At 44.7% G+C, this 19,842-nt stretch overlaps 1 protein-coding gene across 10 annotated transcripts in view; it reads left to right on the top strand.

Moving 5' to 3' along the window:
- The window catches only part of ntng1a (netrin g1a), a 120,235-nt gene extending 106,280 nt beyond the window's left edge, over positions 1-13,955 (top strand). For 4 of the 10 annotated variants that reach the window (XM_061064358.1, XM_061064357.1, XM_061064360.1 and 1 more), the window contains one exon: positions 12,476-13,955. In XM_061064358.1, coding sequence (XP_060920341.1) covers positions 12,476-12,717 — 242 coding nt within the window. In that variant the 3' untranslated portion in view covers positions 12,718-13,955. Of the gene's footprint in view, positions 1-1,201; positions 1,370-4,676; positions 4,812-12,475 lie in introns of all 10 variants that reach the window. The other 6 variants (XM_061064352.1, XM_061064351.1, XM_061064353.1 and 3 more) reach the window with 3 other exon arrangements.
- The last annotated feature ends 5,887 nt before the right edge of the window (positions 13,956-19,842 follow it).

Genomic DNA, 19,842 nt, shown 5'->3' with positions numbered 1-19,842 from the left:
TATGACCTTAGCCTATTTCTGAAGCGCAGAGATGATTTCTCTTCTGAGAGTACGTCTGCCAGAGTGAGGCGTAATGTGGATGGTCGCACTCGCACACTGACCACATTTTCTGCTTTAGGTGAGAGGTAGAGTGGACTACACTCGCTGCTCCTTCGTTTCCTTGGCAGACAGAGAGACCTGCCCTCAATATGGATCCTTCATAACCACAATCCCTCTGACCAAAGCCCCATCCATATTCTCCATCCGTTAGCCAGCGAGGCTTAAGGGTCACATCTGTCCGCGCTGCGACACATCGTGTCAGCGGTCACTCAGCCTGGCACACTGATCCTCACTCAGAGCGCTGAGCTGCCCCCCTCCCTCCCTCCCATTCCCCCCCCCCCCCCCCCCCTCTCTCAGGCCAGAGCTGCAAGAGATGATCATAAACTGCAGCGTGAGCTTCTTCAGTTCATCTACAACTCCATATCTCTAATTTAGCATGACATTACAGCGCGTAGCAGGCAGGGACTCACTCTCTCTGAACTACAACTCACGGTGCACTCCACCGCTCCCACAACACACACGGGAGCTGTGTTAGAAGGATTCTTTCAAAATCAACCGTCCACACACTTCAGAGGTATTTGTTGGAGGACTTTGGGCTCGTGCAACCGTAGAAGTTGTCATTTTGCATTTCTTGATCTGGTGCTCCATTCGAAGTTTCATCAATGCACAGATAAATCAGACAACAGTTCACTCCCATCTCCTGAGTGAAAGCTCCACCTCGTCCATGGTTTGACCTGCTTCACCGCTGTGGTGTGTTTCCGATGTGGCCGTGTCTCTGTGCCTTCATGTGGAGTCTTCCTCGCCTCATGTTGTGATGTGTTTGACGTGATGTGACCTCTTCCAGTCGTACTAACGCCGTGCTTTATTTATGTGATGTCTTTTTCCTAACTCTGGCTGTGTCCATGCCAGACTAATCATGAGTGACCCCCCCACCCCCACCCACCCACCATCCTCCTCCTTCATAAAGCAGTCTCCAGTTTTAACCCTGCATGCCATCGCGCCTCGCTTAAATACCTGCTAACATCTCCGTCGCAGCACTTGCAAATACTGCAACGATTTCAACAGTCCCCACCGCGTCTCTCTTTCCTCCTCTCCTTCCCCTCTTTTCCTCTCCTTCCCTTCTTTTCCTCTCTTTCCTTCACACTTCCCCTCTTTTTGCAAGACTGCGAATGCTTCGGCCACTCCAACCGATGCAGCTACATCGAGCTGCTAAACACCGTCATTTGCGTGAGCTGTAAGCACAACACTAGGGGGCAGCACTGCCAGCTATGCAAGCTGGGCTTCTACCGCAATGCCTCTGCAGAACTGGACGATGAAAATGTTTGCATAGGTTAGTCCCCCCACCACCACCACCTGGCCCCCTTTCACTGCCACCCTGCTTTCACACAAACACTTTCCTCGCCTCATCTCCTGTCTGCGACTTGTCACCATGAGAAAGTGTCATCACTCCATCATCATCATACACCCTCCATGTTTTTAAGTGGTCTCCATAACGTCCTCCTTTTTGCTTCTTCTGCTTTATCACCACGATGTCCTCTCTGTACTGTCAGGTGTTTTACACTGAGGAACCTATCTACAGTCAGATACATCGCAGTGATGCACATAGCTGGCTACACACGAGACGATTTGAAAATCTGAACCGCTTTTAAGAAACGTGGGACACCACAGACATAAAGAAAGTCACAACCGAAAGACGATTTGGCCAGAGAGACCACACACCTGCTGTTCGTAGAAACATCTCCACAGACACAAGATCTCACAGAAATGCACATGATAAAACGTGACTTCAGAAGAAAAACAAACATGGGGGACAATGGGCGTGGTCAGCTGGCAGTCCTGGCTTGGGTTCTGTTTTAGGCAAGTTTTAGACACTTTGTAGCATGATGCTTCCTGGTTGGCTCGCTCTCATTGGTTATTTGAGGCAGCTCAATCTGGACTCACAAATATCAAACATGTCTTTGTGATTCCAGATGAGGGAGGCTCCAACTCGATCAGGAGCAGTGAAATAATCGTAGTGACACCAAACACTCGAGGATAATTTGGACATATAATCAGTTGCGGCAAGCCTCGCCACGCCCTCCATACCGCCGCCACCCCCCCCCCCCCCCCCCCCAGGAGGCAAATCAAGCTTTAAACATTCTAGTGTGTAGCCAGCTTACAGGACTTTTAGCTTCATGTTTTAATTGTCTTGAATATGAGACTGTTTCAGAGTTGATAAAGTATGATGACTTGTTGCTTGAAAGTATTTTACAGCAGGTTTGAGATTGAAGCTGAATATTTCAGTTGTCTTTTTTAACTTCCTTTATAGTTCTTATCATTTTCATGTCTTGGCTTGTCATCTACAAGCTCATATAGATGAGATTTGTTACAGTTAGCTTCTTGTTGCTAGCTTATAATGCGTTACAGCTGGTTCCTAGCTGCTAGCTTGTAGTACTTGATGTAGTGAATATGTTTCTCAGTGTAGCTGAAGTTGAAAATTACATTTGTATTTTTAGTAGTTTGCACTAACAGCTAGCTTTTTTACTTTTTGATGCACAATGTTAAAGTTGTTTTTTAGCTGCTAGCTCCTCCTATTCTATTTTCTTTTTATGGATTTATTGAGCTACACTTGAATATTGATGGTTGTGGATCAGTCTGTGTTCACACTTCGCCTACTTGTCATTACACAGCAGGTCCTGTTAGCATGATAAGCTAGGCTAGCTAAGCAACAGCTTAGCAACCCTGAGATTGATTGACACATGATCAGTTAAGCTTTGACTCGCGGTCACAGCAACAGCCATGGCAACGACACTGATTGACATATTTACAGACAAATCAGTGTTGTCAGCATGGTGTGTTGTTTGGGTTTGGTTAAACTGGGACAGAGTGTGTTTCAATACGGGACATGTTAGTGTTTTTTAGATATGTGGGGACTCGGAGCTTGAAAACGGGACGGTTTCGTAAAGCTAACAGTCAGACGAAGAATTTGATGCCACTTTCATTAATTCCACCAGGTGGTTAGTTTAGCTTAGCTTAGCATCTGACAAGGAAAAGTGTGAGCACCAGGAGAAGTAGAGCTCATTTACTGTAAATCCTCCAATAATAACCGGTAGTCAATTATGAAGCCTGACCTCTTATAATGGCCAGGGTCGTGGCCCCGCATGAGCACATAAGGGCCGGCCCCTTTAACAAGCCGGGGGAGTATCATCAATTGTTAACTTGAAGATGCTAATTTATGACATGGCTAATTTACATGTGTTTCCATTTTAAAGAGGTTGGGCCTGAAATCATGGAGTGTGTAGGCATCCTCAGCCTTGTGTACTCTCAGCGCCACAGCCATAGACGGACGTGTTAGCTGTTAGAAAAGGCGTCTCAGGCACAATGCAGGAGAGTTGCTAGCTCTGTATTTTTACACAGTTAGACATGTAATATTAAAGATAAAGTTTCAGAGTGCTAAATGTTGCAAACCTTTAAATGCTAACATGCCGTTTCCATCTGGTGTCTGTCGTTTTGTGTATGACCTTTATTCATACACGGCATCATCTGTTTCATACGAGTCCAAATGTGTGAAAATGGCATTTCTCTTGTACCTAGGGCAGTGGTCCTGTTCCCTGATAGGTTTTTAAGTGAGCCTGTGGAGTGTGCGTTCACACACTCAGAGGCAGGTGTGTTTGTGCGTCCTGAGGGGCGAGTCTGACAGGAAACAAGACTTCTGAGAGAAATGTCACAGCGAAGTCACACCGCCAGTCACAAGGCGCCACACCAGTGCATATGTCACATCCATGAGTTGGCCTCAGGAGCAGCAGCTGAAAACCGTCACAGAGGCGCCACCTCCCAACCCCCCCCCCCCCCCCCCGTTTGTCACTAGCCGTCAACTCCGGCCTCGTGCCTGACCTGCAAACATCAGTGGAGTGCAGCCACGTGCAGCCGGCACAGCAGCAGAAGGTGCGATGTGTGATGGTCAGAGCTGTCAAAGTCGGTGTCACTCGGACTCGCTGTGGAAACCTGGAAGGTCGGCTGAGCATAGGACACGAGAGATTCAGCGAGTTGTTTTATATCAGACAGGTTTCTTTTTAAGGATGTTGCAGGTGTAAGTGTGGCGTCTGTTAAAGATAAAGGTCTGCAAAGAGGAAAGGATAAGTTGAGATATTTACATGATTGAGAAATGAGAGAATATTAAAGAACATATTACTACGATGCCCATTTCAATGTGCCGCACTGTCATCCGTCTGAAACCTTCCCATGCGCTCTGATTCATCACATCTGCAGCTGTCTCCTCTCCGCTTCTTCTTCTTCTTCTGTCTCTCTGTGTGAGTGAATCACATGTGAATTAGTGCAGCATGTGCAGATTAGCCCACTTTGTTCATCTTAAATCAAAGCTACTGATAATGCTTTGCATATTTGCTCACTGCACGTTGTTGAAGAGTAAGCTAAATGTTCTGATAATTACAAATATGCTGTAACGATGACATGCATCTATTATCAGCTTCATTCTGTCTCACTCTGTCTCCATTACAGTTGAAATGGTAGCATTCTGTTCTGTATGAGTCTTTGAATATGGTCACATTGTTGACGAGCTGGAGGAATGTGGAGATCAGAGGAGTCAAAGTGCTGCCCTGTTTCCAGCCTGTGTGTGTATGTGTGTCTTGTTTTTGCAGAGTGTAATTGTAATCCCTTTGGCTCAGTCAGTGATCGCTGTAATGGCACAGGATTTTGTATATGTAAGGAGGGCACTACAGGGCCCAAGTGTCAGGAGTGTCTACCCGGATATTTGTGGGACGATGGCTGCAAATGTAAGTAAAAACCACGACCCCTCCCCTCGCAGCTACCGACTCCCTTCCTCCTCTCTCTCTCTCTCTCTCTCTCTCTCTCCTTGTTGTCTCCTCTCTCTCTCTCTCCTTGTTGTCTCCTCTCTCTCTCTCCTTGTTGTCTCCTCTCTCTCTCTCTCCTTGTTGTCTCCTCTCTCTCTGTCGCTCTCTCTCTCTCTCTCTCTCGTTGTTGTCTCCTCTCTCTCTATCGCTCTCTGTCTCTCTCTCTCTCTCTCTCTCACTCTCTCTCTCTCCTTGTTGTCTCTCTCTCTCTCTCTCCTTGTTGTCTCCTCTCTCTCTCTCTCGCTCTCTCTCTCTCTCTCTCTCTCTCCCTCTCTCTCTCTCTCTCTCTCTCTCTGTTTGAATCCTGAGCTTTGGCTGGAAGAATGTGCTGCACATGTGCCCAGCTGCTTTTACAAACACATAACAGGAGCTAACACACAAGGCCAGCCCGACCCGCGCCCCGCTCTCGCTGCGCCTGCGTTGAGAATGTACCCTCAGCGGGCGTCCTCCAGCTCAGATGGAGAGGAATCAGAGGCATGGCAGGATGCATGCTGCTCGCTAACTCGGTTATCCAGCCATGTCGCACACCAACAGAAAACCACAGCTGAGTCAATATTGACTGCTTGACAGGCTGCCTGTGATCTGTTTGAGTAGCCATCGCCCCCTCGCCGCTCCACAGCAGGACAAAGTCATCCAACGCTAACATTTTCCAACACAGAACGCAGGTCATTTTCAGTTCCAGGTCATTTCTTAGCGTCCTCTGTTTGTATCCCCCTCCGCTCTTCTAACAAAGCATGCCCTGTGTACTCGCTTTGTTTCAAATGTCACCAACTTTTCATCTTTTTGTTTCCAGTCAAACTTCAGGAGGCGGCCGTGAGAAAGCTCAGCCCGTTAGAAGAAGGACTCTGTGCTGCCTTATTTAATGTTTCCTCTTGTGCACAGACTGAACTAATAGGACAGAATATAATCACAGCTAATTGGATGATTGAATCACTCTAGTCACCATCTCGGTTTCACTGACTGTAAACATGCAACACGTTCTCACCTCCAGCTCGTCAAACAGCGCCGCTGAAGGAAGAGGTATTCTCGCTTTTAGCTACACGCACGCATCATGGCTGCCACGCATTCCCTGCGTCTGTCTGGAGCGCTGGCTGTGCACGACCTGAAAGAATTAGCTCCACACAGACCCAAACTGCAGTATGCACATGACCAGTAGGGGGCAGTATAGAGTGACAGAACATTTTAAAGACAAGTCGAGTCTGTAATGATCCACGTCTGCACGATGAGTCAAACATGTCCGTCAGAACATCTGGGATGGATCAGTTCTGTCGCCGTGGAAACAGGAAAAACTAAATGGAGTTCAGCGAGCGACCCGGTAAACTGGTGACTTTGCGTCACACGTTAAATACACATCTGATGAGGATATGTTGACGATATAATGACTAAACAAAGAGACATCAGAGAGGACATCTAAAGGCGCATTCAGCCAAAAGTCACCAGATAACACGGTCACTATTTCAACTTGAACACCTGGACCGCTACATCCCTGCACAGAGGAACATGTTGTAGAAACAGAGCACAGGCGGTTTGTTCAGTCATCAGTCTGATCTGATCTATTGATTATTGATGTTTAATTTATGATAGTATAGTATGATCACAGTGACAGTTTACATCTCACACATCAGTTACAAACAGCCTGAACTCTCTGGTGCCCTCTAGAGGCATCCTCCAGGAACACATGCTGCTCCTAGCCAAGTTATGTAAACATTTACTATTTGAACCCGTATGCGCACGCAGTCACGCTCCACAGGTGTGTCTCTGTGTCTCTGTCACTGCGACTGTTTCAATAGGCGATGAGGGACGTTTGAGGAGAAATGGTCATATCAGATCTAAGTGTTACACCCCACCATAAGGCAGCCCTATGGGGCTAACAACAATCCACACATTGACCCATTAAAAGACACTAAAAACCTTAACCAAAGTCAAAACAAAGGGATTTATTACAGTTACTTAAACTTAATGATAACACAGATCAAATTAGAAAGTAACTTAACAAAAGACAACAGACTGAGAGGCACAGCAGTCTCAACTGCAAATGCCTCTTCCAAAATGCCTCTCTTTTTGCAGCCAGCACTGGCTTTTTAAGCACTGAGGCCAGGTGTACCTCTTTGTGCAATTAGTAGCTTCACCTGGGGTGGAGAACAGAAAGGGAGAAGGGACAAACAGGGAAACACACAGCCGTAACAAAAGCATCCTGATGGAATAAAGTTCATCAGCTGTCAGTCTGCAAAATGTCCACTTTGCAAACCTGCAGCAGCCCATGTAGACTCTGAAATAATACTGAACCACATGAAGACTTTGAATAATCTGTTTATTGCAGAGACTCCTGACACAGGTGGAAGTTCAACGCTGTTTTGATGAAAATATTCAGTGTGTGTGCGGTGTGAACACACAGAGTCAGAGTGTGTCGACTCAAAGAGCTGAAGGCCTGCGGCCGATATGTCAGCTTTTAATGAATGCACACAAACGATGGGATAAAGGCTGCGCACGTGTAAACGTGTCAAAAGAGCGTGAAAATAAGTCAAACAGACGGACGCCACCAGATGAAAGATGAAATGTAAATCTGAGGAGAGAACAACAAAAGTTATGTCTGTTCTCAAACTTTACGTTTTTTTCTGCTCAGCTTTATTATAATTTAGTAAAATATATAAAAGTTGAGTATGGTTTAGTGGCCATGTTTGGTGACGCCTCCCGGTCTGCTGGCTCTCATTGGCTGCTGCAGGTATTCCATTGGAGGAATCAGTGAGACTCTGACTTGATTGGGAGTAAAATTATCACGTTGACACCAAGCCGAGGATTATTTAGACAAATGTGCTGCATTTGGCGGCACTAAATGTTCTCCACAGACAGATTAAAGTGGGAAACCCCTGAAATAACGCTGCGCCTGCAGAGCTCCTTACGCTGACTTTATTTCTCGGCTGGAATAGTTTCCAAACTTGTCTTGACCTTCTCTGCCGTCACGCCGCTGCAGTGTTTATGCGTGCGGTCCAGACTCCATCTGCATGCAGACTGAAGAATGCAATTAAAAGTCAAATCTCTTGTCAAACACATCACAGTCCCACACCTAGTTCATCACTCGCTCTCTAAATATTATCATTCATATCAAAAGCAAATGCTACAAATCTGCTCATCGGCTGCCCGTGCTGCCGGCTCTGTTTACCTGCAGAGAGAGAGAGCGAGCGAGAAAGAGACGAAGGTGTGCAGAATAATTAATCGCTCCACAAATGACTTCCAGGCTTCAGACTTTGCTCGTGTTAAACGTGATGAATACAACGGCGAGATGTTACATTTGTTTTTTGTTACAGCTCGCTGCTGGAAAAAGAACCAAACAATGATCAGCTCATTACCCATAATGCCCTGCTGTTCACTTTTTGTGCCCTCAGGTTTTTCTCCTCTCTTCACAGCACCTTTAATCTCACTGACCCTGTTATGTATATTTAACAGCCTGTTATTGATGTCTCTTTTTCAAATCGATATCTCTGTTTCATTTTGGACATTAGCATCGCTTTAATTGGCAGCCAATGAGGCGCTGAGCCTGCAGGGGTCCGCCATTACACCTGAACTCGCCTTTGAAGTCGGCTCATCACGTTATTCAGTGACGAGCATCGTGCAGAATTCATTCCTAAAGAAGAACAAACACGAGACACGTCAGGCTAGAACAGCTGCTGTCTCTGGAATAAGATGACCTGAAACACGAGTCTTGATTAATTCCGCCTCTCTGTGAACACATGGACTTCCTGTCAGTCAAGGCGTCACAAACACAGACTGTGTAGTAGAAATGGACGCAGACATCATGATGTCATCTCGTTCTTGTGCCACCGGAAGCGACCATGTTTGGACAAAGCTCCACCCTCTTCGTCCAAATATGGTCGCTTCCAGAAGGGTGGCATGGACCCCCCTAGATATCTGATTGGTCACCCCGGAATCCTAAACTATGATTGGCTTTTTACCCTGTCAGTGGCGGGACTTATGTAAAAACCAACTATTAGGTCTTTATTATTGCAAAAGGAAAGTAATGCACTCTGTCTTCCTCTCAAGGAACTAACGGGCGTTGTACCAAAATGTTGCTAGTTCATGTTTTTCTGCTTGCTGAGTGTGCAAGAGTTCGCGTGCATATAATTCATTTAAAATGAGACGTTGAACGTAAAACCAACATTAAGCTAATTATCTAGTGTTATCAAGTAGAAATAGTTGCAGTAAGGGTCAATCATTTATATTTATTTATGTGTGTTTGTGCGCGTATCACAGTCAGCCCCCAGTTGGGCCACCCCAACAAAAAAGTCTGGCCACGCCCCTCGGCTAACACGAGAACATTTGTGTGTTGGGACGATGAGGTAGTTGTTACTCCGAGTGACCCTGAACTACACAGAGAGAATATTTAGAGGAAGCGACTAGGAATCATGACACTCCACATTTTCACAAACAGAACTCAGTCGGCCATTGTTGTTGTAGTCCATCTGCTCGCTTATGGCTGTTGACGGTAAGTGTACTGAGCATGTGTATACAGTCTCTGTTTTCAGACGAGCTGAATGTTTCCAGTCAACACGACGACACACACACCAAACACAAAAAGGTCAGCGTTACCGTCATGGTGGAAACGTCTCATTAGGGTGGCGTCCTTGAACTCCAGCCTGTTGCTCATGGTCAACTCTGTGCAGGTTTTGGGATGAGGATATCTTGTATATTATATCTTTTTTAGCTCAGAAAGAAGAATGAGAAATATTCACTTTGTTTTATTTGATCATGAAAGCAGCATGGATCAGACTGCGGAGATCAAAGGTCATCGTCTAATTAAAGACGCCTCGCCGTGTTCTGATCATATCAAAGCCTCTCAGTGAACAACACCATCTGTAATTAACACACCTGGCTGTCTTATTTGGGGCCTGAAGCAGAATTTAAAGAGCCAATCGGCCGACATTAAGAGACCAAGCACAAATAAGATCTGCGGCGTGGAAGCTTCTGAAGCGGCCTCCATCAGCCGCTCCTCTGAGACGGCGTGCATGCAGCCCCGAGTATGAGGCGCCTGATGTGTGTTATTGTGATATTTATGTCGCTCAGACTTCATAGATTGCTCACCACATTGTTTTCAGCTCCTGTAAAGAGCTGAGGGGGGCAGAAGTGGCCTCCGTGTTTATCACTGTTTATTCGTCTCTGTTGGTTTATTAGCTCGAGCCGCGCTGCTCTGTTTGCCTCCAGCTCGCCTGACAGCTCGCTCCACGGGGAATAGAGCGGCCTCGCCATCCCCAGCTCTAAATATACTCAAATTTTCACCTGACGCTCCGTTTGTGCAGAAGGCAGAGCTGTACGCCGGGAGGAAGTCACCGAGCTCATTGTTCACCTCGCCTCTTTTTCTCATAAAGTTCAGCTGCATGTTTTTAATAATAGGCTGTGTCCTTGATGAATCGAGGGAGAATCGTGCAGATAGAAGAAAGGGGTGAAGGTTTGTCATGACAGAGGAGAGGTTTTTAAAATGCTCATTAACATCTTTAAGGAACACGTTAATGATTCAATATCTGATATCAAAAAGACAGAAATCAAATGTTTACACAGACTGACAGGAAGCATCCGTCAGACTCTCAGTGAAGGATTTCTGTCATGTCAGGTCCACCTTTGTTTCTTTTTTCATCCTCTTAAAGTCTCATAAAGTTCTGCTGCATGATTTATCATAAAGACGTTTATCTGGAGCAGTGGAGGGAAAATCTGCACATAAACAAACACACAGGTGGTTACATTAAGAGTGTTAATAAAGGAGTGAAGGTTTGTCCTCACCTCATCATAGATGTGTCTCTAACCCAGTGTGAGCTTGATGACTCTTAATCAACGTGAAATCTGAAGTCTGCAGTAAACCTGGAGCTCAGAGCAGCCAGGCTGAGGGTTTGGTGGGAGGAGTCAAAAAAAGGAGGGCGTCAAAATGTTCAACACGGAAAAAAACGTTTCGGTCCTGAAGCAATATCATAGGTTGACAATCTCTGATCGACTGAAAGAAACCAAAAGTACCCGAGCTTAAACACAAACTTCAGATCTTCAGACATGATTTAAACCAAAAAGCTGCAGAAAGAGAGAGAGAGTGGGGGAGAGAGAGAAAGAGAAAGAAAGAGAAAGAGGAGGAGAGAGAGATGGAAGGGAAGAGAGAGAGAGGGAGAGATAGGGGAGACGGGGAGAGAGGGAGAGAGAGATAGAGGGGATACAAAAGTGACTTTTCTGTCTCTGCAGACAGACGGAGTGCAGAGGAGGAGACGGAGTTGTTTAGTTTGTCAGAAGACGTGAACAAAGTAAACATTAAACTCAGTGAATGAGAGATGATATTTAGCTGATTAGCATCTTCAGTCCCTTGCAGGTAGACACATGATTAATGAATGCGAAATATGATGAAGAGCTGATATATCCAGATTTCATCAGAGCCACATTCTCTAACATAAATCCCCCCCCCCCCCTCCCCCCAAGCCTCCCAATGAGAGCATGCTACCATGTTTACATCTTTAGACGCAGCAGTTTGTCTGCAGTTTCCTGGTCATTAGAAACAGGAAATAATCAAACATTGAGTCTCTAATACTTCTGTCTTTGTTGCCATGGTAACAGATTTCAATTTCTTTCGATTTTTACTAAAGTATGCATTTGACATTTTTCAAGTGTTGGGACAACCTCGGTTCCATGCTGAGAAGGCCCCCCCCCCCAGATACAGAAAGTCAAAGGTGTCCAGATTTGTGTTCAGAGTTTATGCTAAGCTAACAGGCTGCTGTTACTCACTGCATGTTTCTTGTACAGCTAAGTGTTGTCAAATTTCTTTTATAACTTTTAGGAAAAAATAAAAGATGAATAACTCGCAAATTGCAAAAAGATTCCTCTAAGAGCTCGAGAAAATCAAACTCTGGAACACTTTACTTCAAGAAAATACTTTTTCTATACACCTAATTTATTCTAAATCCTCTGCAGGGATCTTTGAATCTGAACATGGCGGATCATGTAATGCTCCTGTCTCAGTTCATAGACATGAAACAGACAAAACTTTATACCGTCACGACAGAAGCAGATGATCATAATTTATCACGTTAAGTAAGAATTCAGATTCAGCAAAGATTCTCTCAGCTTCTCTGGAGGCTCATTTCTGACTAAACTACTGAAGCCCTGAGAGGACATTCATCCATGCATGATAACGAGCACATTGTGGTTGTTTTCTCCAGATCTCGACTCATTTATGTCTTTTTCTCGGGATATCAACGCTGGTCCTCCTGGGTTAATGAGTTCCAGCTGATCTCAATGAACGGCGTCATTACCCTGAGATCACGAGAATGATGAGTCCAGATCTCCAGAAAACAACCAAAATGTACTTGTTACCAGGCAGTAAAAAAGAGCATGGATGTATGTCCACTCTGGGCCTCCATAGAAACACTACTTACACATTTAAAGAGATCAAATTGGTAAAGGGGGCTCAGTCAGCAGGGGGCGCCAAAAGCAACACAAACCGACAGTTCCTTTCAGAAGACCTAAATTCATTTTCTTGAACATTGTTTACAGGATGCTGTTCTCTTCAGGTAACGTGTCACCTTTACTCTCTCCCTCTCTCCCCCCACCCTCCCCCCCTGCAGCCCGGGTGTGTGACAATGAGCTCCTTCGTTGCCAAAATGGCGGCGTGTGTGTGAACAACGTCCGCTGTAACTGTCCCTCCACCTACACGGGCGTGCTGTGTGAGAAGTCCCGCTGTGAGTCGGAGCTGGGGGGCTGCGGGGGGGCCGACTCAGGCCACGCCCCCATGACTCCACCCTCCTCCCCCCAGCTGCTGCTGCTGGTGCTGCTGGGCTCTGCGCTGCTGAGAGCAGCCTCCTGCTGAACGGACCGGGACCTGGCGGGAGACATGACCCCGCCCACCTCCTCCACCTTTACCTCCCCCCTCCCCCCCCCCCTGAAATACCCATCAAACCTGAACATGAGCTTTGAGGACTGAACCGAGCTGCTCGCCGTCGGACTCTACAGACACTCGAAAAAGGGAATGTGCAGACAAAGAGTGCAAAAACTTTATTTAATTTAAAGAATATATCAAATAAAAAAAACATATACTTCTAAAAATGACAGATATTATAAAAAAAGAGCTTAATAACGAGTAAAAGAGCCCCTCCCCCTCCAAGCCATACAGGTATGAGCTCCTTCCACTTTGAGGAGGGAACATGACAGATGCTGACTTCCTCTCTTATTGCCACGGCAACAACAGCTGCGACCAATCAGCTCTCCTGCAGCGGCCGCCGATCTCCCCCTGGGACGCTTGTGCGAGTTAAAGATGGCTGAAGAGACGGCGCAGACGTCTCAGAGACACACAAACATTCAGACACACACGGTGTGTTCTTTGCTGTCAGTGCTTTGTGGATTGAAGGAAATCTGTCGGACTGCCTCTTTGTGACACAGAACCCCCCTCCCTCTTTCCTCCCCCTCCACATGTCGACCCCCCCACCTCTCTCTAGCTTCTGTCTCCCCTCTTCATCCTCCCCCCCTCCCGCCCTCCCTAGCCATGCTGACACCGACCTGTGCTTTCGTGAACGTTTCTCTGTAAACCCTCGCTGGTTGAAAGATTCTTCTTTTGTCCGATGTTAGTGATGCACATGTGTAAGAAGCCCCTCCCCTTCCCCCTTCCCCCCACCCCTTCCAGAAAGTTCCTCTGATTCTTTTTCTATCTCAGACCAAACACGCTCCCCGCCGTCCAAGGATAGTCTCCACCTGAGCAGACGAGGAGTGCGTAGAAAACCATTGGTGTATTTGCAAGTTCTCTTTGAGGAGCGAGCGCCACAGCGTCATCGAGTCCTTTTGTATCTTTGAACTGTGATAGCAAACAGGCCGCCTTTAATGTGTCTCCTCCAGACGTCACGTTCTTTTCTCTTCTTCTCTTATTTGTTGATCCAACTTTGAGTTGTGCAGTTATTTCCTTTGTATTGGCAACGTGCTGGCATCAAAGAATCTCAGTTTACATCAGCAGTATTAAAGAAGTGTAATAAACTCCCACCAAAGGACATCCGACATGTTTCGTTCTTGCTTTAACACTCGAACATTTAAGTGAATAAAAGTTTAAAAGTGAACCTGTGTCAGTTTGTGTCTCTGACTTTGTTGTTGTGGTTTACCTTCACATGATAAGAGTATAGTGATTTTTATAATCTGACAAATGAATCCAATTAAAACGTGTTTAGTTTACCATCCAAGGCCTTTGCACACTGAGTCCATTTTTTACACATGCCTTTTTTTTAGATCGGTAATCCAAAAAAAAACGTTACGCACCATCACCTAGCACACCGAGTCTGATGGGTTTAATTTTCAATTAATTATGAAAATGTCTCGTACTCATCACGCAGAGAGATCGATCAGTGAAAATGATTTAGTGACTCTTTCACTCAGTTTTAAAAACAAGAGTGAAGACAGTTTCACCTGTTGATAAAAGAGAGTTTCACCTGTCGATAAAGGAGAGTTTCACCTGTTGATAAAGGAGAGTTTCACCTGTTGATAAAAGGTTCACCTGTTGATAAAGGAGAGTTTCACCTGTTGATAAAGGAGAGTTTCACCTGTTGATAAAGGAGAGTTTCACCTGTTGATAAAGGAGAGTTTCACCTGTTGATAAAGGAGAGTTTCACCTGTCGATAAAAGGTTCACCTGTTGATAAAAGAGAGTTTCACCTGTCGATAAAGGAGAGTTTCACCTGTTGATAAAGGAGAGTTTCACCTGTCGATAAAGGAGAGTTTCACCTGTTGATAAAGGAGAGTTTCACCTGTTGATAAAGGAGAGTTTCACCTGTTGATAAAGGAGAGTTTCACCTGTCGATAAAGGAGAGTTTCACCTGTCGATAAAAGGTTCACCTGTTGATAAAAGAGAGTTTCACCTGTCGATAAAGGAGAGTTTCACCTGTCGATAAAAGGTTCACCTGTTGATAAAGGAGAGTTTCACCTGTTGATAAAGGAGAGTTTCACCTGTTGATAAAGGAGAGTTTCACCTGTCGATAAAGGAGAGTTTCACCTGTCGATAAAGGAGAGTTTCACCTGTCGATAAAGGAGAGTTTCACCTGTCGATAAAAGGTTCACCTGTTGATAAAGGAGAGTTTCACCTGTCGATAAAGGAGAGTTTCACCTGTTGATAAAGGAGAGTTTCACCTGTCGATAAAGGAGAGTTTCACCTGTTGATATAGGAGAGTTTCACCTGTCGATAAAGGAGAGTTTCACCTGTCGATAAAGGAGAGTTTCACATTAAGTGTGTAGGTCCTCCAAATTAATCTGACTTATTCTATACAACTTTCCCAAAAACATTTTGTCATTTGATGCTGATTATAATGTCGATAGAAACAGTTTTCAGTTCAGTTCTAATTAAAATGGTTAAAAAGTTCAAGCTTTTAGATTTCAACTGCATCTTTTTTTTATGATGAAGGTGTTTAAGAGAATATTGAACTCTTTAAAAGTCTCTAAGGAACGATGTTCATCATATTGTCAGATGTCCCATCATGCATTGTGAGTGGATATAAAGTAAACAGACTTGATGAAAATGTGCTGCATGTCTGTAAAACACGTCAAAATAGGTCTGCTTGCTCACGAGACGATGTTTAAATCTGATGTTAAAAACACGGAGACCACAGACATGAGGACAGTTATAATCCTCTGGACACACACACGAGACGACCACAAGACCTCACACCTGCTGTTTGTAGGAACGACTCCACAGACACGAGATCTCACAGAATCTCACGTGATCAAACGTGACTTCAGAAGACAAACAAACATAGAGGACGATGACCGTGGTCAGCTGGATGTGTGGTTTCATGAGATGTTATAAAGACACTTGTGTTGTTGCCATGGTTACACAAGCTCCTCTTCTTCCATTTTCCTCGGGGCTCAGGTGTGTTTATGTTTGCTGACAGGTTTGTGAGCTGTAGAAGTGTTGATGACACACAGAAAGGTTTACAGACCAATGCAGAGCTGGCTAAACACTGAAGCTTCAGTGTCCACCACATGGTGACCTGCATGAGCATCGACTCTAGAGAGGAGGGGGGGGGGGGGGACAAACCTCTCTACAATGTTTAGACTGCAGTACCCATTTTAAACACTAGGTGTCAGAGTTACATATTGCTTCTTTAAAGTGGGTTATGAGTCACAGAAGCTATAACACATAAAGACAAAAAGAAATCTGACTTAAGTCGTGAGAATTACATACAGTTATAATTAAAGAGACGATTTATTCAATGTTTTCGTCCTGAAGAAGAAAGCCAGGTCGTCGCTCTACGTAACATGTTCTTCTTCTCTTTGTAAAGTACGAGCAGGAACATTAAGGAGGTGAAATAGTCTATCAGGATCCTTAGTTTTTTTTACTGTTTCCTGTTTAGAAGAAAATAACTTTTCTCTAAAACAAAGCAGCTATTAGTGAAACAATCGATGTTCCTGAGTTTCAAACTTTTCAGAGTGTGCAGCTGTGGTTTGAATATTTCAGCGTATGGATGAACTGTCGGCTGCCTGACAGCAGACACTATATAAACTTTGAACACCGGCTCTCAGGGAGACATCGATACTCGTAAATATTTAATTCACTGCCTCCGACAATGCACGCCACTGAAACAAATCTTTAGTAGATTGAATTTGAGATAAATGGCACGGAAATATCTCCAGAGCTGATACACACACATTTTCTACGCTGTGGTCGTGTCAGAGAGGCCTCTGAGGTTTCTGTTCATCTGATCACATCATATTCCTCTAGCCCTCAGCAGTAATGATTTCCTTAGCTTTTTCAACAACAAAGTTCTAGACATCAGAGACAAAATTGGTAACCTCCTGCCCTTACCTGGTGCAGATACGTCTGATACGGCAGAGACAGTTCCAGGACCAGATATTAGTCTCGACTGTTTTTCTCCAATCGACCTTTCTGAGTTATATTCCATTATTTCTGCATCGAAACCGTCAACCTGTCTTTTAGACCCAATCCCAACCAAGCTGTTTAAGGAAGTCTTTCCCTTAGTTAGCAACTCCATATTAGATATGATCAATATGTCTTTACTGGCAGGCTATGTACCACAGACATTTAAAGTAGCGGTAATCAAACCTCTACTTAAAAAGCCTACTCTGGACTCAGGAACTCTGGCTAACTACAGACCTATATCCAACCTTCCTTTTATCTCGAAGATCCTGGAGAAGGTGGTAGCTAAACAGCTGTGTGACTTTCTCCATGACAACAGTTTATTTGAAGAGTTCCAGTCAGGATTTAGAGTCCACCATAGCACTGAGACTGCACTAGTTAGAGTTACAAACGATCTACTTCTAGCCTCAGACAGGGGACTTCTGTCTGTGCTCGTCTTGTTAGATCTTAGTGCTGCTTTTGACACCATTGACCATCGGATCCTGTTGTACAGACTAGAGCATTTGCTTGGAATTACAGGGACTGCTTTAAGTTGGTTTGAATCCTACTTATCAGACCGATCTCAGTTTGTACATGTTAATGATGAGTCCTCTATGCACACTAAAGTTTGCCATGGAGTCCCACAAGGTTCAGTGCTTGGACCAATTCTTTTTACATTATATATGCTTCCTCTGGGAAATATTATGAGGAAACACTCCATACAGTTTCATTGTTATGCAGATGATACTCAGCTTTATGTATCAATGAAGCCCGATGGTACCAGTCAGTTATGTCAGCTAGAAACATGCCTTAAGGACGTTAGGACCTGGATGACCAGAAATTTTTTGCTACTTAACTCAGACAAGACTGAAGTTATTGTGCTAGGCCCTAAGAACCTCAGAGAGACTTTTTCTAGTGATGTGACTGTCCTTAATGACATCAGCCTGGCATCTAGCACCACTGTTAGGAATCTAGGAGTTATTTTTGATCAAGATATGTCTTTTAGCTCTCACATCAGTCAAGTTTCAAGAACAGCCTACTTTCACCTTCGTAATATATCCAAGATCAGGAATATCCTGTCGCAAAATGATGCAGAAAAACTAGTTCATGCATTTGTTACCTCCAGACTGGATTATTGTAACTCTCTTTTGTCAGGGTGCTCTGGCAAATCTCTAAAGACTCTTCAACGGGTCCAGAATGCTGCAGCTCGTGTACTGACCAGAACCAGGAAATGGGACCACATTACTCCTGTCCTGGCTTCTCTGCACTGGCTCCCTATACAGTCTAGAATAGAATTCAAGATCCTTCTTCTCACCTACAAAGCTCTAAATGGCCAGGCACCATCTTATCTTAAGGAGCTACTAGTGCCGTACTGTCCCTTGAGAGCGTTGCGGTCCCGGAGTGCAGGCCTGCTGGTGGTACCTACAGTCTCCAAGTGTACTATGGGGGGTAAAGCCTTCAGTTATCGGGCTCCTCTCCTCTGGAACCGCCTTCCAGCCGGGGTCCGGGAAGCAGACACAGTCTGTATTTTTAAGATTAGACTTAAAACTTTCCTTTTTGATAAATCTTATAGTTAGGGCTGGTGCTGGTGTAGACCAGCTCTTAGTTATGCTGCTATAGGCTTAGACTACCGGGGGAACTGGCACCCTGAGCTCCTCTCTCTCTCTCTCTCTCTCTCTCTCTCTCTCTCTCTCTGCATATACAGTACATCATATTACTGCATGTATCTATCTATAAATCTCAGTCACTAACCACCTACTTTCCTGGGAGCTCTTGAGCTCTCCTAGGCTCCTCAAGATCGTCGGTTGACGGCTTGCCAGAACAACCCCCACCCCACCACTACCCCCTCCCCACCGGATCGTGGGTTGGCGGCCTGCCAGAACAACCCCCCACACCCCCTCCCCTCCCCACCGGATTGCTGATGGACGGTCTACCTCCCCCCACCCCCTTGCTCTCTATCCCTATTCCTGCATCTTATCCCATCTCTCCCTCTATCCCTTTCCAAGCCCGGCGCAGTCTAGGCCTGTGAAGACTGTTTCGTCATGAGCCGGGGATCCGGCCGAAGATTTCTGCCTTTTAATAAGGCAGTTTTTTCTTACCACTGTAACTTTTGCTGCTTTGCTAAAGTGCTCATGATGGATAGGCCGGATCTTTGTAACATAGCAATAAGTAAGGTCTTTTACCTGCTTTTTGTAACATAACAATGAGTAAGGTATTTTTACCTGCTCTTTTGTAATGTTAACAGACAATGAGTAAGGTATTTTACCTGCTTCTTGTAAAGTGTCTCGAGATAACACTTGTTATGAGTTGACGCTATACAAATAAAAGTTGATTGATTGATTGATTGATATTCTGTGTTTCAGCACTTCTTTAGTCCCTTCTGCACACATGTTAATAAGATGAATGTCTTTAAATGTCTGAATTATTATAGAAGTCACTATAAATGAATTCATCTTTAAAAGAATAAGAGAGGAGTCCTGCAGAGAGAGTTTCTGTGGAGAAAGAACATTTACACCTTGAGTCCTCATATCATAAGAACACAAACTTTAAAAGGACATGTTTTATGGAATATATACTTAGGGTGTGTAAGTGACTTCCTGTGCTTCTGCAGCCAGCCTCTAGTGGACACTCGAGAAACTGCAGGATTTTACACTTATGCATCAGCTTCATTTTTCAACAGCAGAGGTTGCTGCTTGGTCTGAATAGAAAAGCTTTAACTAGAGAGGTAATGGATGTGTCTTTGAATCTGTGCTGTTATTAGCTGGTATAATAAAAGTCAATGTCACTCACAGGCCACAGTAGCTCAAGGCACAGGCACCCTTTTATTAAAGGTGAGAGATGAATACAGCAACTCTCTCTTTAGACCGCCAACTTTTTTCACAAATTTGACACCTGCAAGATATTTGACTAAACACTGCACAGAATCCAACGTGAGGAACACAGAGATTTTAAGACAGTGAACATGGATGTGTTCTGATAGTGAACGCTGATGTGTTCTGATAGTGAACATGTGTTCTGATAGTGAATGTTGATGTGTTCTGATAGTGAATGTTGATGTGTTCTGATAGTGAATGTTGATGTGTTCTGATAGTGAACATGTGTTCTGATA

Source organism: Labrus mixtus, chromosome 19, assembly GCF_963584025.1.
Source record: "Labrus mixtus chromosome 19, fLabMix1.1, whole genome shotgun sequence".
Lineage (NCBI taxonomy): Eukaryota > Metazoa > Chordata > Actinopteri > Labriformes > Labridae > Labrus > Labrus mixtus.
Note: the sequence above shows the minus strand (reverse complement) of the source record. Positions and strands in the feature narration are given on the sequence as shown.